Genomic DNA, 22,480 nt, shown 5'->3' on the forward strand with positions numbered 1-22,480 from the left:
TTGATAGAAGCAATACTCTCTTTCCTTTTATTACCTTTAACAGTGTGAATAAGCTCATTAGCAAGAAGAATGTTATCAGAGATGCTTGTTTTAGGCATAAAGGCACTTTGAATTTAGGAAATCACAGTGTTCATAAACGGTTTAAGTTTATTGGCTAGAGTTTAAAAATAATTTTATGTATAAAATTACAAAGACCTATAGATCTATATTGAGCCACAATCTCAGGCAAAGGGACTTTAAGAATAAGAGCATTATTAATATGATTGAAAACCTTAGCAATGTGACCAGTTCTGAAAAAAGTTTGCGTCATATCAACCAAAGCTTCTCCCATAATGTCCAGTGTTTTTAATAAAAAAAAAGACCAGTAAAACCATCAGGACCTGGAGTTTTTTTTCCCACCCATTTGGAAAACAACATTTTTAATTTTTCAGCAGTTAAAGGAGAATTCGGGTGATTATTATCATATATCTTCAGAAAACTTAACAGCCATACCCTGAAGAATCTCATCCTGATACTATTGAGGCCGAGAAAAATTAAAGTTTTTAAAATAATCAATAAAATAGTTTCCAATACTATTTGTATCAATTAGTGTTGTACCAGCATTGTTCTTTATCCAACTAATTGAATTTCTTTTCCTCCTATAAAGAGTAACTCTATGAAAATAAGGAGTATTTCTATCACCTTCCATTAGCCATACTTCTCTAGATTTATCCTTTCAATACAACTCTTCAAGGTTATGTCACTGGGATAATCTAGCTTTTAATCTAGAGATAGAGTAAGTAGTTAGTAAGATCGGAAGTTCGAATATTAGCTATCTCCATTCTAGTGGTGGATATATTAGTTTGAATATTACCAGAAGAGGATTTATTCCAATCCCTAAAACTTTTTTTAGTACTGATCATAAACTTATCTCTAAACTTAAAATCAGGTGAGCCCACCGTATTAACATACTAAGAATTGGAAATTATATCTCTACAAGTAAGATAATCAACCACATTGCTATGAAATGAAAAGGTTTAAGCATGCAAACATCTTCAAAATTAAAACCAATATTCATGAGACAGTGGTCAGATGAGTCTCTAAGAAAATTATTAGCACACAAATTGGGAAAGAGTTGTTTGACACCTGATTTATAAGACAACTATCAAGTCTCTCAAGAATATGATCTTTACCATGTTGCATATTTGACCAGGTTAATCTATGGCCAAAAAAACTAGAATCATGGATATTAAAGGTTTTTATAGAGATTTCTAAGATCGATAAGTCTATATTGATGTCTGATCAAAGATGTCTGAACCAAAGTCTCACTGCAAATGTAAACAACCATACACCATTTCCAAGTATTATCATGTTCAGCTAAAACCACTGTTTTGTAATGAAAACTGGTTCAGTATGAGTTGAGGGGAGGTTTGTGGGTAAATTAAGTTTTTCTGCCATTTGAGATATTAGAAACTGTAGGATTAATATCTTGTCGGGCTATATATGACTCCATACAAGTAAGCAGATTGACAAGAAATGATAAAATAGGTGTTGAATGAAATAAGTGGTTGGGGAGTGTTTATAAAATTGTATCTGAATGCAACAACGTTGAAAGGGATATAAGGTTGAGATACTCTGGAGGATAAAACCTTAAACTTGGAAATATTTGAACGTTGAAACTGGTTAGTACAACAACGAGGGGTAAAATTTGATGAAAGTTTGGATGCCTCTATGTCGTGTAGGTGGTACAAATTCTTTTTAATCTTCGATTTCACATCTTTTGTGGTCTTCCTCTCCTGATTTTTATGAGAGACGATCAGCTTTTTCTAATAGTACTATTATACCAACTTACCATGACACCTATATCAAATACGTCATCACCCAGCAGACTATGGTTGTTGAATAATAATGACTATTGTTTTTACTCCAACAAGTAAAATATTGAACAAGGATAGATCCAAATGATATTAATGTTACTTTGGCGGGTTTAAAAATGGTTTAAAATAGATGTTTTAAAGGGAGGTATAAATGGAAATTTTAAGTAATGTTAAATTGTGTATTTAGGCGAGAAAAAGAATGTATCTTTGATGAATGGTTTAAGGGTTTGGTGAAAGGTGACTTGAAAGTATTATAGCTTTTGCGAGACTGGCAAACGGAAAAGGTGGTAGCATGGTTGATGTGCTCTCGCTAACATCGGTGCCTCCCAACAGGTGCTTCCTTATTAGGATCTGCAAAGAATCAAAGATCTTAATCAGTGACCAAATGAAACCAATAAAATCAGGTGACTACCAGTGTATCTCATAGCGACAGTTCTGAAATGAATTAAGGCTAATGAAGCATCTAGACTTAGACTTTGAATTTTTGGCTTCGATAAATAATGATGGCTATGACAGGGTTGTGTGTGGCTTTGAATAGGCATGAATTCCCAAGAGACGAGACATTTCACCAACGCTATAAATGGCTATCAATGGTAGTTTTGGGAGGTTTATAAAGTGGATTAGAGAGATAAACTCATACATACAAAAATTAGAAATATTGGTAAAACAATCAGAAAAAATTAGGCATGGAAAACCAAGGAGGGATGAACAATTGAGCATTACAGACTGCAGATACCTATATCTTTGCAAAAAAAAAAAAAGTATCCCTTTCTCTAAAAACCAATGAAAAGATTTGTCTGAAAATTTTCCTCGAAGGAGAAATAAACAGAAGGAATTAAAAGGCAAGACATGAGAGGGTAATACAAGAAAATTCTCCTGAGTATGTTCGATTGAAGGAAATAAGGATACCAAGAGATGAGAGAAAGCAACAAGATAGAGATAAGAGGAATGAATCAAGAGTCTAGGAAAAAAGTGGAAGTGCAACAGAAAGTGAGACTGAAGAGGAGTAACAGATGGAAGAAGGGGAAGTTGAGAGTGATAATGAGGAGAATAGGAGAAAGAGAGCAAAGAGAGAAGAAGATGCATGGTATGAGAGATATCTGGATGAAAAGGAAAATCCACCTGTTATCGCAAGAACCATGAGGGAGCAATTAACTGGAAACTCAGATGGTGATCAAGTTGAGGATGGTGCTGGAAGTGCTGAAGAGAGCTATGAAGAGATGGAAGAGGGAGATGAAGATTGTGAAAATGCATCTAATGTTTATGGTACTGCGGCATCCGGTGGTGATGAAGATAGTGAGGCATTTGAAGTGGAAGGTCTTGTAACCAGTGATGAGGAGGATGATTATTACGAGTGATCATCAAAGAATCAGAAAGATTGAAAGTCTTCTGCTTTTTGAAGATTATAACAAGTTTTTTCTAAATAGATCTTTCTGATACTCTTTGTTCTAACTATGGTGTTTGGAATTTTTTTTGCTCTTATGTGATATGCGGATGATACGTAAGGTTCTTAAATTTGGTTTGGTAAGTTATTGATGGTTAATTTTCTTACTTTGTCCAGAAATGTTTTTGTTGATATTTTTGCTTGGATTTAATGTAATTATGGTGGCAAAAAAAAGGCAATCGTGGTTAGCAGGGTATAATGACTTTGAGAATTTTGAAGATTTGCATAAAGTTCAAGCAGGATTTTAGGATACTTGTAGATGTTAGTCTCGGTTGTAATGAACTGGATTCCTTCTACGCGGTTAATATCTTGCTTGTAAACCCAAGGGATTGTAAACAATAAAGGGTTTTTAATTATGCTTGTACTCGAGCTTTTATATAATTGGAGTAGTAGTATGATGTTGCAAGTGATCCGGTGAATGAAATGATAGTAACTGCTTATGATAAGATTGTAAGTTCGATTAACAGTTAAGGACGTTGAAGAAAAAAAGTTGGAAAAATTCTCATAACATGCTTACCACATAATAACGGGCCAGAGCTTTTGAGTCCTACAGGTGTGACACAAAATGCCTTTGGAGGAGTATCAAGATATTCACATAGAACCCACCATTTCGCAAAAAAAATTTTACCTTGTGACCCCGCACATAATATATCCCTCTGCCCAATCTGCCTTTTTGAGATGGGTATATCAGTAGATTTATGGCTTTTAATAGGGGGTATCGGTTTGCTTGGGAGTTTACCAGTCCCTTACTAAAATATGTTTTGTCTTATATGCAATTCCGGACACCCCAAGCAAAATGGTATTCCGAATATCAGCATTGGTAAAATGAGTTTCCACTTTAATTCAAACTTCGGATGTACGCTGTATCCCATGTTTCACGAGAGTCTGAGACCTTCAAAATTCACATAAACACATCCATTTTCGATTTCCGGTAAAAGACAGAACTTTCAAAATAACCAATCTTCCAATTTCCAGATGCAGGAGCCAAAGATTCTCTTACTCTCAGAGCTCCTTCAAAGCTCCCGTCCTCTTACCGGCGCTTTCTCTCTAAACCCTTCTTATTCTTCTCCGGAACATCTCATTTCTGATTCCATTCCTCACTCCAAATCAAGAAAATCTCCAAAACAATCAGGGAATGATGAAAATGGTTTCAATAGAAGTTCTTATTTAGAGTCCCTGGAGTACCCAAGTATAATAATTGGAACCCTTAATCTTCCAACTGCCAATAATAACTGTAAGTATAATAAAAAGTCTTGCTTTTCATTTTCTGATGGTTCTTCTTCTAGGGTTTGTTGTGACTTTCTTGGCATAGACATTATTAAGACAATTGGTAAACAAATTCATGTTTTAGCTTGGAATTTCATTCCATTTCATTGTAAAAAGGGGGGATTTTTAGAGATTATTAGATGGAGGAGTTGTAGCCCTCATGATGGTTGTGTAACTGACCAATGTAGTAGTACCTCTTTGGATTCTGCTTTCATGTTGGCTTCCAGTTCTTACTGTCAACAAGAGAATTTCAAAACACGATCTTTTGTTCACGGTATAATTGCTTCGGTTAGTCCAGTGTTCTGTGTTCCATGTACTGTCTCTGATAAAAGTTCAACGGAGAGCGGGTTCCTTGCAGAATTAATGGTATGCAAATGTCAGTTGTGCACTTCTAAGATATCAGTGCAAGATCTGCTTCACAGACGGAGTAGTAGTCATTCTTTCATGGTTCCTGTTACTGTATACTTCTTGGGTTCTGCTGCTTCTTGCCATCCCATTGTTACAAAGCTGCTCGGAAATGTTGTGTGCTTCACTGGGTTGAAGAAAAAGATGGTTTTTATTGGGAAACAAGATTCATGTTGTATGCTTATAACAACAGACAAAGCTGCATTGAGATACAGGATTGGGTTTTCGGATGAAGCGACCATGATAAAGAGAAGTGGAGATTCTGGGGCATATAGTGGTACTGTCACGGGGGTATACATGGAAGGCATGGTTGTAGAATTGGATGAAAAAGTGTGGATTTTAGTTACTGATCGTCTTCTTGCGCCACCCCATTCTTTGAGAATTGGGGCTATGGTTTCTGTTATAAATGTCCATTTTGTATGCCCAAGATTTTCTTGGACAAGAATGCTTTTGCTAGGGACATGCTACAAGACAAGCATTAAAGTGAAGTCCTTTTCACTGATGGAGACTCCGTGCCATACCCAGTCTCAGATGCAGAGTTTGTTGGACAAGTTCACTGAGTCGTTAGTATTTTCGGCTAGATTTTGGTTACTGCTGAGGATATCAAGTTTCAGGAAAAACATCTCTACTTTTGTCTCCGAGAAGGAGATCTTAGGATCCAAAAATAAAATTGGGATGGTTCAGATGTATGCAACATCAATCTTACCGTTGTATGCTTTTAAACCTCGGTCTGGCGTATTCACAGAATTCTGCAAGCATAATCTTTGTGGCTGTGTTAATGAGCAATACTGCAGTTCCTTGAAATTGGCTGTACCTATCACGAATTTTGTCGGCCACTGCGAGCGTCTGTGGGTGAATATGCTGTTAGACATCCAAAATGGCTCTGAAGTAGTTGAAAAGAAAATTTGTTTAAGCCTTTTTTCCTGTGAAGGGAAATCTTATTGCCGAATGCTCAGGAGGATTATGTCAAGTGAAGGTACTGGTATTGTGTTGATTGGTTCTTTGCAGATCTCTCCTTTTTCTGGGCGATTGCAGTTGATTGATGCAACTGGCAGCATTGATGTTGTCATTCCAGATTTTCCATCAAATTGTGATGTCAGAAGTATATATGAGGTTAGGACCTACAGCATTGTTCTAGAGGGATTACCTGCAGAAGTAGGTGATTTAGGCTTTAGTAAAAGTAAGCCGTTCTCGTGGAGGGATATCTTTCACCATGTTCAAGTGGAAAGAGAGATAAAACCAGCAGCCTTTTATCTTCACTTTAGTATGACGGATACAACTTGCCTAAATGAAACCTTGAATCATCCTTCCAAAACAGGTGGCTTTGATAATCATATGGAAATCCAAAATGGATTTTTCCATCTGGTTCTGGTAACACACAAGTTTCCCGCCGTCAGAGATTTCCTAGGCGAGCCAATTATTTCCAAAAAGTCAAGCTTGTTTGCAGAGGCGATAGTCTTGCCTTGGAATTTGCTTCTTGAAGAAGATCAGGTGACTGATTCTCACGTAGATGCCCCAGAGGAACGCAGCAGAAGAGATTACTCAGGAAACTTGCCAAATAAGAGGCCTAAACATGACCACATATCAAGCCTAGCTTCAACTTCTACCTCCAATGAGAACATAAGAATTTTGAGCAGCAAGTCTTTTGGTTGTCCAATCGGTGGGAAATTTTCTCATAGGGGATTTAGTGACACCATAGACACAAAAACTTTGGTTCAGTTAATGAAATACAATTTGAGGTCCTAGTAAGGAGTTATAAGAATGGCAGACTAGCAAGAAAAGGAAACTTGATTTGCACAAATTCTGATGCTATGGAGAGTGTTATCAGCAAATCAAATCGTCAGAACGTTCTGCTGGAATTTAAGTCTGAAACTCTTAGAATGTATGAGTTGCTACAAGTTGGTGTGTGTTATTTGATAAGGTATGATAACGAAGAAACCCCTGGTACTGTAAAGTGCTTTAACTACATATCATGTGGTAAGTTTCTTATTACTTCTCGAACACCAATGTGGAGCTTCTCAATTTCATTTGATAAAGTTTCGCCTGCCAGCGAGGTACAGAAGAGCCATGTGTTCAAAATGGCTTCTGTTGGGAATGACGCAGTTCCTTCTAAAATTTCAACCAACAGTGAACTATTTTTCTCAGATCGCCAGTGCAAGACCCAGGGAATTGTACTGAAGTCATTCTGCATATGTCTGCTGATGCATTTGGCCGCTTGAAGGTGGATATTGAAGGATCGAAGGACAAATCAATCATGTCTATTGCTTTATTTGTAGACACTGCCAATATCTCTTTCTGCCTTAAGACGATGGCTTCTGAGTTGCAGTGTTTCAGGCAAACTGTATTAGATGGCAGGTTGCCGCAAGGTGCTTTAATATCTGTTCACGGATATGTAGTAGATGTTCATAGTTTAGAATCTGATGATGTCCATAATGAACATTTAAGATGTGGTGATAGTGGAAATATTTGTCAGTTGAGGTCCTTTAGAGGGTCATCAGGGAGCACTTGCATTCATATATCTGATGGCTGTCAACTTGTGAAATTACGTGGTGTTCTAAGTCAGCATGCTTATCCAATTGGAATGGGACCAGGAATACGGGCAACATTCCACCGTGTTCTTGTGGGACAGCAGGCATTGATGTTGACTCCGGTGACATTCATCGTGATTAACTCAGTAAAAGAAGTCTGTGATAAGGTTGGTCTCAGGTGTTCCGGTCCGATGTTTGGTTTGGATGTATTACAGAATGCGCTGCGAGACACGGTTACTGGCAGTTTAATATCAGAGTTGATTCTATGTCAAGATAGTAAGCCAAAGAAGTTTCGTTGCAGGGTTGTGGCAATCCATTTACTGTGGCTGGAAAAGCAGAATTGCGAGTTAAGCAATGTACAAATGAAGGAGAAGAGAAAATCATCCCCTGTCAATATACCACTCGCAGGTTTTATAGTGGATGATGGTTCGTCATTGTGTTGCTGCTGGGCTAGTGCTGAAAGAGCTGCGGTATTGCTGAGACTCGATGAAGAAATTTCAAACAAAGCTTTCATTAGTGCCTGCAGAATGAAGGCTGTCAGATCCATCAAGGCCCAAAGTACTGCTCGATATCATCTACAAAATGTTTTAAACAAGCACCATAAAGTTACATTGAGTTGTTCTGACAACTTTCTGGATTCATGTGAAAATCTTAGATTGACTGTGAACTCAGTGTATAGGCTGAGTTGTTCAGATGAAAACCTCCTTAAGCGCATCATACTCGATGCGAAATGTGGCCCTGTTGTAAATATTGTGGGTAGTAAGATGGATTCAAATGCGGTCGCTCATTTAAAGGAGTTAACAGGAATTAGAATGCCAAAACATGTAATGAAGAACATATGGGTTCTTGGAGTTCAGAATGTTGATCCTCGAACCGAAGCGAATACTGTGTTTCGAGAATTATTATAGTCATTCCCCCAATTAAAAAGAATTACTTTAGTACTTTGAAAAAAAAAAAAAAAAAGACTAGGACTAAATACAAGAAAACTAACATCTGGTGCAAATTATGCCCTTATCATTTAACCCCATATATTATCAGCTCTAGATGTATACTAGCCAAATCTCATTGGACATAATTTTAATGAAAACAAAAAAAGTTGTAAAACCTTCAAAAATTTACTTGCGTTGCCTGCTCCAAAATTTATTCTCCAACATCTCCACCTTTTTGATTGATTGTTCTTTCTCTTCAAGTAGAGTGTGAAAAGACGGAGGATCAAATGGAGGAGGCATGGTGCATGGCCCAGTATCACTTGGATGCCTCACCATGGTTTCCATCATGTAGGTCTTCTCGAGTCCATCCGGATGAGGACAAGCCATGGTCGCAGAACAAAATTCTATGGCATTTGGAGGTATTGTTGGTTTATATGTTAGTAATTTAGCATAATCGTTTAAGAGATGAAACATATAGTCGTAAATATATTCCATCTTTAGATTTTCGCGGATGAAGTCACTGGAAGCCTTCCCAATTTCCTGGACCTGTTGAATCACAAAGGTTAGTTATCATGTTGCAGGTAGGAAAAGGGTTCTAATCCACATTGACCAACTCTTGTATCAGATGGCTATATTACTTGCAATTAAACTATCTTTCAGATAAAGAAATCTTTCGTAAAAATTCATGCATGGGGAAAGATTGTTGTATATAAGAGAAGAGAAAGAAAAATTAGAATGGCAATCACCTTCTGTTCGTGTTTATTTCCCCAACCAACAGCAAACTTTATGGATCTGCACATGTCATTGATCTTGATAGGCCAGTAATGTTTCAGAGGCATTATACCTCTCGTGAAGAAATCATAGAATCGGGGTTTAACCAGCAGTGTGAGAGAATCACAAGCTAAAATGTACTTTTGGCTTACAGACCAAGCCCATCCTTCAATATAGACCTTGTATCTATTAACAACATTGCCAAGAAACTTAATTAGTTAGTTCCATGAAACAACCCAAAGACATGAACTGATATGGAATGGGAACTTTGATATATTTTGTATGACCTGTGAGTGCATTGATTTGCTAGATTAGACTTCTGGAATCCATTTTGAGACTCACTACCCCAATCCTGTAGATGCAACGTCTACTTATTAGTTGGCATTTATAGTAACCATAACAGTTCATAATGTATCTCATGTATATTACATTATATATGAGAATTCATATATTTAGATTTTGCAGTATGATATACCCGTCGTTGAGAACAAATTAATTTTGGCACGTAATATATAAGTTAATTACCTGTTCATAAAGTCGAGCACCCCAATCTTGTTTATCTGAGACATTGCACTTGATGAGATCCTTCCTAGAGTAACCTACATCAGTGTTTCCTTTCCAGTAAGCGTAAGGTTCTCTTTCTGTCCATTTGAGCTTCATATTTTCCTCTTTCATCTCCTCTAATAGTGTATTCCATGGTTTTATATTAATCTCAGGCCTGTAAAGAAATAACATAAACAGATATTAACAAATTTTACATCCTATGAGACGATATCTGATGTTGTTCAGGCAAGCATTAGTTTAGCAGAACGGGTAAAGAACAATTACCAACCCCAGAAGGACCAGTCAGGAAAGACGATATCCAAATGAGAGTCATCTGAGCAATAACTAAACAGTGCGGGTGGCGGAACAGTGGAATTGGGTTGCATATATAAACTAGACTCAATGACCGGAGGGTCATTGCAGTCGAACAACAAATCCAAATTGGGCAACCTACCAGGATACCTCTTCATAAGTTGTAATATTCCCCATAGATTCAACGTATCTCTCGATTGATAAGCCTTCCCATAAGTCTCCAGATAAGCTTTACCATCAACAATTACTAATCTGAAGTTTGCTGTTCTCCTTGCACGCATTATCATATCGTTCGAGATTCCTGTCTTTCTCCATGGAGATAGGTCTTCATGTATCCAGCGAAAATATTCAGGGCATACTTCGGTTGATGATTTGTAAGTTGACGAAATTGATGTCTCTGAACTACTTAAAGGACAGGTAAGAGTCAGGTTTCCAAACAAGCAACTAACTGGAGGGGTTTTTGTTCTCTTTGTGGCTTTTGAGGTTACTCCTTCCTTTTTGCTGAAACTATTTGTGATCATAGACTGCAAGAGTGAACATAACACATGAGATTTGTATATAGAGGGAACTGAAAAAAATACCCATTCAACAATGTTCATATAAAAAAATACATATAAAGTCGGTTATTTTTCCTTTCCACCTAAACCAAAATGCACTTTGTCATTATTTTTCCATAATGCATGCATAACTTCCAGAATGCTCCGCTAGGTGTTGTAAAAAGTAATTTTTATGGCGATTGTTGCTTAATTAGCCTCATTTGATACGACACAATTATTATATGGTTCCGGATCATTCTCATCATTTATTACAGACTGAATAGCATGCATCACAAGTAGGTGATTCCATGACTAATTCATTCTTGTTAAGACCGATGGTTAACTTAGAGATGACACCATTTAATAAGATGAAACAAAAAAGTTCTCTGTAGGCATAAATATATAAACTTGCCAATATCTTTTATAATCCCTATACTATTTATGGAGGTTAGCCCCCCGTTCAACACAACACATTTATTAGTATTTTTTGTGAAATAAGGTCTAGTCTTTTAACTTTTTGTAACTTAAACTACGATCATTGGTATCATCAATTTACCACTGCATTACAGTTGATTTTACCAGTGTAATACAACGACAATGGTGTTCATATTCTTTTATCATAGACTGGTTATGTGCTAAATGCGTTAAAAGCCAAGGGAGGTATTTTATGTGCAGTGTGCATTGCTAGCGTATTGGAATTTGGAAATAAAGAAAGAAAAAAAGTAGTAATAATAATAATACTTGGAAGACAAAATATGATCTAGTCCAAAACTGAGTTTGACCAAATCGGCATTAATTTAGGTCAAACTATCTCGTTTGCAAACCCTTCACATCTACAACCGGCGCTTCTATAATGGTGACTGCTTCCGACAATAATGAGGCGTCCCACGATTTTTTGAGAGATTCTGGGATGGGAAAAATCAACCTAACCAACCAATAAGAAGCTAACAACATGACGGGCTATACGTCACTAGCAAGTTAAAATCTAGAAATGATTGTTAAATCACCCTATAGTCAATAAAATATGATGCCACATGACCAATTATATCCTTGGCCACAAGTGAAGGCTGATCCGCCATTCCAAAACATTTTCATGAAGTTGTTCATACTCTACGATTTCTAGATGGATAATCACACATTAGATATACTTCAATTCATCAACCTTGCATATCCTAATAAGAAATGTTTTCAGCCTATACACTCAACAAAGACGTCAATATTGTAAACAGAGAAGAAGTCATATATTAAGTAAAAACATCTTGTTATGAAATCCTAACTAATTTTTGCTAAACAAACTCATTCTAAGCTTCCTCGAGCTAAGGCAGCTAAATAGTTTCGGCGGTTGTGAGAATGAGTAGATAAACAAGAGTAGTTACCAACTCCAAGTTATAGAAGTGAATGTTTATGATAGGATAAAGATGAGTAAAACAGAAGAAAAGTTAACAAAAACGCAGATAGAAGAGAAAGAGATAGCTTACAACATCAAGTTGGAGATAATAAATGCAAAAACCAACTGAAAGAATGAAGAAGAATAGAACCGTTGAAGTTATTATTTTTGTTGTTGCCATATTTCTTTGTTATTACTTTATGATCGATGATTTGTACCGGCACACTCCCAATCTTCCATGCAACCTGATTTCTGTCTAATTTGTGTTTGAACTAACTGTTCGTGGTACCTCAGAAACATCTCATCTAAGAACTTTAGTTTACCCTCTCACCAAAAGTGGGTTGAAAATGGGAAGTACAACAAGAAAAAAAAAATAGGGAACAGAACTCTAGGAGGAGGAAGGGGGCGAGTAATGAAGTATAAACTATGATAAACTAAATTAGGTGTGGAAAAAAATCGTAAGACTCTAAACCAACGAGAAGTGGCCAGCATATAAAAGGGGATCTTGTAACATGTAACTCCACCAAACTTTGGCGCAAGATTGCGTGATACGTTCTATAAAGTTGGGTCCACTCTTCTGATATATATTAAAGGAAAAATACGGTGTAGTTCAAAGTCTCGTACCAATATACTAGTTAGTACTAACCCATTTAACTAGTTATAAATTAGTTCTTTTTTGATAAAAAATACATAAACAATTTTCCTTCCTGATTTAAAATGTAGTGCAAATATTTACAGTTAAGTCCAAAATGACTCATGATGATGTTAGTAATTTTAAATAATATAAATATTAATTAAAAATATATTATCTTTCAAATCGCACATCCAAAATTCACAAACTTTATATATTTGGAAAGCTTTTTCCGAGATCTACGAAAAGAGTATTCATATGACTATATAGTTTTCTTTTTTAATTTTTTTTAATTCACATTGGTGTACACATCTGCAAAAATCAGGAAATCCAACATCAATGATAGCCAGACTGCCACTCTAGTCTATAAAGACCAACAAAAATATCACCACGCAAAGTTTTAGTCAGATAATAGCTGGATTTGCAGATGTTGGTTTAGCACTCAACCTGTATCGAGGATAAGACGATAAAACATAAGAAATTGTGGGTTGAAAAAGAAGGGATTAACCTTTCACCAGCAACCATATAAGAAACAAAGCAAGAAAACAATCAAAGTAAAAAAGTTAGTGAGTTACTGACTTAAAAAGACACAATCTATTTGGGTCTACAGAACAGGCCATGTATACAGAATACCAGCCTACAAGTACGTACAAATCTACAAAAAATAACAAAGTAGCACATTTATTCAAACAAACACAATCCCTGCATGGTTCAGAATAGCATACATAACCATGGTTCAAAGTACATACAAATCATCACAGAGAATTTCATTGTAAAAAATAGGCATGCATCTATAAAGATAACTGAACGCTCACCATGGTTCAGAATAGCATACATAACCTTCTCCGACATGGTTGATACTCTATATATTACAAACACATAAATAAAAAAAACATATACGATGTACATTAAAGTGTACATGGTATATGAACAAAAACATATACTATTGTACAGACATGTACAGCTATACAGAAATCCTAGCAAATTCAACGTCCATACAACTAAACATGACATACATCCGTGAGAAAGAACAATGGTGTACAACTATGTACACATCTATAGAAGTCCAGAAACAAGATACTACACTTAAAGATAAAAATCTATGCAGTTGCAGCATAAGCTAGTCAAGTCAATCTGTGCAGCATAAGCTTTTTTACAGTGCATCAGTAGGCATCTATGCATCATAAGCCTATCAAATCAATCTTTTTCTCATTTGCACAAATTTGTACACCCAAGTTACTTATGCAATAATAAGCTTATGAAGTCATTTTTTCACATTTGCACCAGATTGTACACCCTGTTTATAGTTTACGTATGTGAACCTGCTCGCTCTATGCTACATTGCTATTTAATAATTATAATCTTCCTAGAAAGAATGTACACCCTATAACAATCTATAGTAGTTGAAAGTAATGGATGATACACATCTTTGGTACTGAACTAAATGAAAGTGAAACCTCGTGGCTCTCCTCGCTTAGCACCACGAGTGTGCCATAAAAAATTATCTGACTCGATCCTTCCATAAGGAGGAAAGTATCTTGATCAAGACTAACCTATAATTAGGAATACAAATTCAGCGACTATTAGTATTAGTATAAAGGGGAGGAGGGAGGGAGGGATACATACTCGGTTATTCTTTGAAAAAGATTACCGATGTATAGCCTTCTTTCGATGGACACTTCTCTAGACATGATGATCAGCAATGGTGAGAGAAAAACAGTGAGCAACAATGGTAAGCAATAGTCGTGACCGAATTTTCCCCTTCATCTGAAAGAAATCAATACCATTATGAGTATTAGTTTGTTAGATGAAAAGTTTCAACACTGAAATAGAAGCAAAGATACGAACATACACTAAATAAGATAAATAAAATTGTAAGCATATTCCATCATCAACTTTTTCAAATCCAAAAGCATGACAATCCCTGGTAAGCATCATTTGTTGTTACTAATGAGTACTAGCGATGACACTACAACAACTATGTACACATTAACAATGAACAAGTGTACAACTATGTACACATTAACTATAAACATGTGTATAATTATGTATACATTAATATTCATCATGTGTACAACTATATACACATACGCGACACACATCGATGACTTGTAGTTTGGGTAAAGCGGAAAGTGATAATGCTAATGATGCTGATATCTACCTTGATTTTATAGAATTATATAACGTTTATGACAAACGGACCAAAAAACCCCAAATGTGAAATGAAAAATAGAAGAAACAAACATAAGAATGAAGAAACCACAAAAGGAATCCCCATAATGCAGGTGTCAACTGAATAGTGGAATTGTAGAAGCTTTACAGATCGTCACTATCAAACTTACAGATACAATGAATATGTAGAATGTTTAATGATTGAAATGCGTTAAATTTATAAGCGAGAATTCTCAAGTCTGAAGCAGAGTTCTGACAAGATGATATAAATTAAAATTAAAAAAAAAATTGTCAAATCACGAAGAAAACCTAAATTTGCTCAGATCATTTCTTAACTAAGTTAAAATGAATATGTTCTTCTTTTCTAGAGAACGTGGATGGAAGCTCAAGGGTGATATGATTCGGATTTTAAATAACACCCATATGCATCTTAAAATCAAGAGGTGTACAATTATGTTCACATTAACAATCAACAGTGTACAACTATAATCACATTAAAAACTCAACATGTGTACAATTGTGTACACGTTAAGAATCATCATATGTACAAGTATATGCACATTAAAAATCAACTTAAATCAACATATATACAATTGTATACAGGATAAGGATTTAAATTACTTATATCGTTCAATGCTAAGTCTCATCTTTATATGGCAAGAATTGCTTCTTTTTTTTTCTTTTTTTTATATGATATGGGACGAATTAATTGATCATCATAATAGTCTAATCGTAATAAAACTAACATGTGTACAACTATGTACACATGTATACCCAAAACATATAATTCATGTGTACAATTATGTTCACATTAACGATTAATAGGTGTACAACTATGTATCAAATAAAAACAAATATGTGTACAATTATGTACATATTAAAATCGACATGTTATGCACATAGTTGGTAGCGTGTACCGGTGATGAACCGCAAAAAGGCCAATTTGGATGTTATTATCAGTATCCAAATCTTCTTATAAATGATCATGAATACAAACAATTATGAAATGATAAGAAAAATATTATTACCATAGATGACGAGCCTATGGAAAGAAATCAACATAAGCAAACAGATGTCGGCAGTTACCTTGCTAAAAAGTAAACTTATGAATTCAAGACCGGATCTTTTTCTGGGAGTAAGGGACTCGCTGCAAATAAAAAGAAAAATAAATTCTCAACACTCAACACCATAGCTAGAGGATTTGCCTAGTCCTGCAAAGAGAAAAGAAGAAAAAACGTCTAAATAACTAAATTTACAATTTACATTAACAAAACGTAAGAGACAAAATCCATACGAGTTGTCCGCAACTGTTGGGACTTATCATCATTAAAAAATTCAAACGGATCGATCCATTTCATAGTCAACTCTACCTGTCCAGCAATATCTGGAGCAAAATCGTGGATAGGTTCATACAATCCTGATCCCTGAAAGAAAATAAAGTGTAAATAAAACAGCTATAGAAAAAATATAGACACTAGACACATTACTTTAGAGGAAAAACAGGTTAGGGGCTTGGCTGTCTTTTTTTAGTCACAAACTAAAACACATAAAATTCTTACGAGATTCATGACTTTATCGAGTCACAAATTGAAGATGATGGAAGCATTCCTATACTTCTAGTAAGCATTGAAGCCTCATCGGACAAAATATCGCCGAAGACGTTGTTTTTCACAATAGTATCAAACTGTGTCATGCAAATCAGTAATGCATAAGGTTAAAGAGCAACAAAATATAGAGATACGTAGATCATGGAAGCAGAAAACAAATTAACTTCCTCCTAAAATTTCTCATATCTTCCGTCTTTAATTCTTTTTCATGCATCGCTAGTTCCCTTTTTTATAGTTGCTCCAAGCAATAACATAATTTCATAGTATAACATAAGAAACAAAAATGATATATCATTCGATTTGTATCACCATCTCACATATACAGTTCCTACCAACATTAGTAAAGCAACTTATCAAGAAATTATAAAATAATATGATTTCAATACATTTTCAATCCCGGTTTCTATAAACTGACAACGGCTGAGATTAAGAACTACATTGCAGAAAAAATCGCAAATTCTCAAGCAAATTGAAAAAGCAGGTGACAATAATTTATGCTGACTAATAGATATTTTATAGAGGATTTTTTTTTAATCCAAACTAATGAACTTGAACTTGCTCTATGTATCCAACATAAGCAATCTTTTTCTGAACAGTGACATAGAAAAAATATTCGAACAAATTGAATTAATAAGTTTTGAAACTGTTTTTTTCCGGAATCGATTTAGAGATCGATAAATTAATGATAAACTTACTTTTCAGATCGATTACAAAGATGAAATCCAAAAATTAATTTGATGATATTAAATCTCATCAACGTTACGTTTTCCCTCGATTTGAAATTAATCTTCAATAAAAACGATGATGACGATTAAGGCTTGAAATCGTATTGAATCGATTGTTTGATTAATTCTCAGATTTATGTTTGGAAGTTGAAAATATCGAAATTAGTTTTTAGGATTTGTTGGAGAATGAGAGAGCTCCTAATAAAAGAAAGTGAACAAATAGAAAATGAATTTTAAGAAGTGATATCACGTTAAGCTGGTGGGGTACTTTTGTCATAAAAAATAACGATTTTGGACTGAATCGTTTATAAAAGGATTAACCCGTTTTAGATTGGGTAGATTTGGACTAACCAGTACTACGACCGAGAGGGGTGGACTAGAGCGTCCAAAGCCACCAAAAAAGGGATTAAGTGTCAATTTCTACATAACTTCCTATCTACTCCCGGTAAGCATAACGAGAAAGTTCCAAATTTATTCTCGTTGTAAAGGTTTGAATAAAAGTTCTTTTTGTAAATTAATTCCGTCCGCGAGTTATAAACTTATAACCTAAAGGTGTCACATCCATCAAAACAAAAGACCATTCATAAAAAATCCATCAAAACAAAAGTAAAAAAAAAACCGAAAAACAAAAGTAACATAAAAATCCCAAAGAATTTGATGAAACCATAAAATTTGATGATACTAATTTTAAAATTTCGTGTTTTTGTATCAATTTTGTTTAAGATGGAGTTTCGATGGGTCACAATATTTGAATGGGGTTTTTGTACCACAAGTTTGGTCATCTTGGATTTTTATGACTTGTTCTGCAATTAATTATATAATTGGATTTGATGGATTAAATTTAGCAGTTGAACAGTTGGGGCAATCCAACTGGATAAGTTCAGATAGGGTTTGGATCTGACTATCATGTATCAAAAAAGAAAAACAAACTCAATATTAGGTCATCCTAAAAATTTGTACCAGTTCAGTTGTGTTATTGGATTTGATAGGTTGGGCCTTGTAGTACGGTCAGTCCAATTGACTAGGTTCGATTAGGAGCCTAGTTCCAGGTAATGCATAGAAAAAGGAAAAAAAAAAGAAGTAAAAGGAACACATAGAAAGTTATAGATATGAAATGAAAATATAAAATATACAATCATCCAAGATAGTATGATAAGGACCAATAGGTGTCTAGAAGATGTCAAAGGACCAAATCACCCTTAATATTAAAAACATGAATTCAATTTCATTCCAACAGTAAAACTTAAACTCATCCATCAATCTTCAAAATTCATCTTCAAAATTCTGAAAATTATATGATGAAATCAAAAGAAAAATCAAGGTGAAATAAAAAATAAAAAATTTGTGGCTACGAGATTTGAGAATAGATATGATCCTGTACCCACTCTAATATCCAATATGACCTCTTCATAGGTTAACGATTTTGACGATTTTAATTCAACTACCTTGACGGCTAGTATTGGTAGTTATCTTCCTAGGTTGAGTATTGTGACGGCTTTTCATCTTTAAAAGTAACATTTAGAGGTATTCATCCTTATACCTTACTGACTACTGTTGCAATAATTAAGACCGTCATGTTTGTAAAACTTGAACCTTAACGATAAATAACTGCCATAAAACGATTTTTCTATGTGCACTTTTTCTATTAGTCGGAACGCTTGTTTTACATGTAACCATGACGATCCTGTTTATAAGATTTTTAGTCTCGGTGTTTGGAATTCTCAACCTCGATGACTATAATGTAGTCGGCAGGTTATGAAATTAATCCCTTGTTGATTAATCATGCATATGTAAAACTTTTCCTTATATGTCAAAACTCATTTAGTCATCATCATTATTTATCACCAACATGCCGGCTAATAATGGTCGTAATCTTCCATATTTATCGAACTTGTCGCCTTTTCATACTGTAAGTTCTGAAAGTGTTGATTTCTTCTGTAATTTTGAGAATGAAACCGTTAAACATCTTCTCATACCCATTTTTATAAGTGTTTGGCTAGTGTGGTTTTATTTCCGTTACAACCAAAATTTTCGAAACAATTTTTGTTTCTCAAAAATCTTCTAACATAATGCATAAATTCAATCTAACTAAAACATAATTTCATAACTTTTAATCTTACTAACTAATTTAACTAAATTACTTAAGTTAAACAAGTCTAGTAGTGCTAACTAAACAAGAGCAGGTTAGTGACTTTCAAAAATATCTGGCTACGAGGCTTTGGTTTTGTTTGAAGGCGCAATTAGGAGTCACTAAAATGAAATTAAACACCTTCTCATATCACACAAATCTTCCAAAGTACTTCTTTTTCATCTAATCAAAATATATTATTTGAAGTATCCCCAAACACACTTGGATAAGAGGTACTTCAATTACTTCATATATTTTTTTTTGTTGAGTATCCTCCACTTTGTGGGGACATTCCCCAGTTGTGCCTTCTTTTATTTCCTAGTGATTTTAATTTATTTTATTATAGGTATATCCCAATTTACCTGAGTATACACTAATTTCGTAAGTTTAAATAACACAAAATTGGTCAAAAAGACCAAAATCAAAAATTCCTGGGTGAAAAAGACATCTAAATTTTGATACTGTTTAAATGGAAAAAATGTAAAAAATTGTCAGGATGTAAATAGTTTCATCCTACCCATTTTCAAATATTTTTTTATTTTTAATTTACATCAGAATGCATCCAGATTCATCCTCCCTATTTTTTAAGTTTAAGCCGGGACGAATCCAGTTTCATCCTTGCTATTTTTTTTGGTGTCAATTTTACTCATACTAAATTTTGCTCGTCCATTTAAACCATGTTTTAAAAATATTTAGACAAATAACCTATTTTCCGTTTAAATAAAAAGAAAAGTCAAATTTATCTTGTCGACGTTTTAACAAAAAATAATGGAACACTAAAATTATGGAGCACTAAAGTATGATCTAGCACAAAACTGAGCTAGACCCAGACAACTTGTTTTCCTTTTACTAACCCTTCTCACATCCATCTTGCACCTGTGAAAAGATCTGAAAGGGAAATCCTACACAGTGGATACCGACGGCTTCATAGACCCGACTATTATTACATGTCCCACTTTTTTGGTTTTCTCTTGAAGAAGAGTATCAAAATCAAATTAGCCAATAAAATGCAAACAACATAACATAGGTACGAGTCGTACGACAGTGTTAGACAACAATTAAGTTAATCAATAGTCAATCTTCATCAAAAAAAGTCAATCTTCATTAAAAAATAATTGTCAATCCAATACGTGTCAAGTAAAGAAAGACCCCCTCGTCGTGAAAATGCATCTATCCATTTTCTCAACAAATTCATTGTTATAGAGTATCTCCAATAGAATTTGGGTCTCTAAAAATATTGGTGCCACATATAACATAAAAAACTCTCTTCAATGATAGTTGGATAGTCAAATATGAACATAAATTGGCAGTTTGAATTTGGATGAGAATATGTAAATATAAATACTCCAATTCATACCCATGTCATATATTTATCTGTTTAGAATTATTTTGACCAACACTTTAGATTATGTAATCTATAACTAAATGACATTTGTATTAAAATAGATTTACATACATCTACCACCGGAGATGCTTATCAAAATAGGATTCTATTCATACATAATGTTTATTAAATGTCTAATTTTTAGATTTTCACATGGGATATATAACGAGACATCATTGAAGATGCTCTTGGACGAATTTGAAACCTGACCAAATTGGGAAAAGATTTTGATCTAGCGCTGCTAGATCAAAAATGATCTAGAAGCACTAGGAAGAAGCATGTGTCCAATTATAACGTCAGCTAACCCATTCTTTTAACTTCAGTTATACGTGAACATATTCAGCCGTATTTCAAATTAGCTCCGAATTTTTAGCTTACATATACTTACTGTCAAACCGTTTTTAGCTACGGTTGTATTTTTTTCCATAAAATTGGTCAAAAAGATCAAAAGTAAAAATTTCTGGGTGAAATAGATTTTTAGGTTTAGATATTGTTTATATGGACAATAATAAAAAGAAAATACTGTTTAAATAATCAATTTGGATATTTCACCCAAAAAAAAAAGAAAAGAAAAAATATAGGTTCTACCTAAAATACCCTATGACCTTTTAAACCCCTTTTTTCAAACAATATTCTCCTCTTCGTGAAGAAACAAAACAACTTCGTCAGGTCTTCAATCTGGTACTTAAACAAAACAACCCCTTAATACAATGTGGTGTTCAATCTGGACTAGGTCCTTGGGGTTTTCTGCATTTGCGGTTTCCTCGTTAACAAAATTTCTGGTGTCTGTGTTATTTCTATTCTGCATTATATTTTGTTATATAATTGAAATATCACAGATTATGTGTTAAGATCAATCAATTAGAATATTCAACCTTTGGTTGTTGATTTAAATTGATTGACACATGGATATTAGTCTTTGGTACCATCCAAGTTTATCTCTCTAGTATTTGATAAAGACTTGCAGATTTCCATTTGCTTGAGTAAAGATCAAATCGAGAGATTGAGATATTAACTCTTTGATATACTTTTATCTAGATTGAGTATGATTGTCTAGTTGATTATCTACAAAAATATATTGGAGTTGGTCCATACAGATTGCTAATCAAAATATTTGGTGAGGTTGTTAGACCCCTGATTTTTCTGTTGGGACAAATACAATCCCTTGGAATAAATTTCTTCAAAGCGTTCAATTCCTTCATAATCATCTTAATCGCCCATTGCGATACATAGAGATTAATTCCTCAGATCCAAGGCTATCCAAATAAGTAGTGTCCTTTCTAGATCGATTAAATTCAAAATCCTCATTAACTCTATTGAGATCACGATTAAAGTACTCATCCATATCTTGAAAAATCACAACAACAACACCATATCACCCATTTAGCCTTCTCTTGAACCGAAAGTGAGATGACTCCACCATGCTTGTGGCTTGGTTGCCATAATTTTTATGCTACTTACCCATGCACTAACAAATTTTTTCTTGTGAGGATCCAATATTTCATTCTTCAAATACGTTATCATCTCCAGGTAGCTTTCCCAATTGTCAAATAGAATACGCTCCTTTACAAAATACATTCCTTTTGTGGTCGACCATGTCAACTTGTCTCACTCTTCTTGGAATCTAGCCCATATAACCGCGGTTACTTTGTCATCTTCAACAAATTTCTCTTTAGATTCTTATCGTTTATCCACCGGAAGTTTCTTAATCATCTCCATCACGATTTTCCTTGGTTGTTAAATCATATTCTTGCAATTAGTTTGCACATTGTTCCATAAATGAAACGTGAAAAGATGATGATGTGTGTCGGGAAAAACACGTTCTATCGCCCACATCAATGATTGCTCCTTATCCG

General features: G+C 34.5%; 2 protein-coding genes across 4 annotated transcripts; one reads left to right on the forward strand and one right to left on the reverse strand.

The window, feature by feature from the left end:
• Window positions 1–4,193: 4,193 nt before the first annotated feature.
• LOC113349053 (CST complex subunit CTC1-like) lies at window positions 4,194–8,413 on the forward strand. The gene is made up of 3 exons (XM_026592999.1): window positions 4,194–6,716; window positions 6,800–6,892; window positions 7,117–8,413. The coding sequence occupies exons 1-3, from the start codon at window positions 4,276–4,278 to the stop codon at window positions 8,405–8,407; spliced, it is 3,825 nt and encodes a 1,274-aa protein (XP_026448784.1). The 5' UTR covers window positions 4,194–4,275; the 3' UTR covers window positions 8,408–8,413.
• Window positions 8,414–8,467: 54 nt separating this feature from the next.
• On the reverse strand, window positions 8,468–12,406 carry LOC113279251 (O-glucosyltransferase rumi homolog). 3 transcript variants are annotated; one of them, XM_026527958.1, is made up of 6 exons: window positions 12,129–12,406; window positions 10,028–10,578; window positions 9,725–9,917; window positions 9,487–9,551; window positions 9,175–9,385; window positions 8,468–8,974 (listed from the first exon to the last, which is right to left on the reverse strand). In XM_026527958.1, the coding sequence occupies exons 1-6, from the start codon at window positions 12,156–12,158 to the stop codon at window positions 8,615–8,617; spliced, it is 1,410 nt and encodes a 469-aa protein (XP_026383743.1). In that variant the 5' UTR covers window positions 12,159–12,406; the 3' UTR covers window positions 8,468–8,614. The 3 variants fall into 3 exon arrangements, with proteins under 3 accessions (XP_026383743.1, XP_026383740.1, XP_026383747.1); XM_026527955.1 differs by having other exon boundaries at window positions 12,069–12,406; XM_026527962.1 differs by lacking the exon at window positions 12,129–12,406 and having other exon boundaries at window positions 10,197–10,378.
• Between the last annotated feature and the right edge of the window lie 10,074 nt (window positions 12,407–22,480).

This window comes from Papaver somniferum, chromosome 1 (genome assembly GCF_003573695.1).
Source record: "Papaver somniferum cultivar HN1 chromosome 1, ASM357369v1, whole genome shotgun sequence".
Lineage (NCBI taxonomy): Eukaryota > Viridiplantae > Streptophyta > Magnoliopsida > Ranunculales > Papaveraceae > Papaver > Papaver somniferum.

Bases quoted from the DNA above. Each gene is read 5' to 3' on its own strand.
- LOC113349053 (XM_026592999.1), top strand. From the start codon at position 4,276: ATGCAGGAGCCAAAGATTCTCTTACTCTCAGAGCTCCTTCAAAGCTCC. The intron at 6,717-6,799 runs GTAAGGAGTTAT...GAGTGTTATCAG, and splicing joins AAATACAATTTGAGGTCCTA to CAAATCAAATCGTCAGAACG. The intron at 6,893-7,116 runs GTATGATAACGA...TATTTTTCTCAG, and splicing joins GGTGTGTGTTATTTGATAAG to ATCGCCAGTGCAAGACCCAG.
- LOC113279251 (XM_026527955.1), bottom strand. From the start codon at position 12,158: ATGGCAACAACAAAAATAATAACTTCAACGGTTCTATTCTTCTTCATT. The intron at 9,386-9,486 runs GTCATACAAAAT...TGTTGTTAATAG, and splicing joins GCAAATCAATGCACTCACAG to ATACAAGGTCTATATTGAAG. The intron at 8,975-9,174 runs GTGATTGCCATT...GTGATTCAACAG, and splicing joins GAAATAAACACGAACAGAAG to GTCCAGGAAATTGGGAAGGC.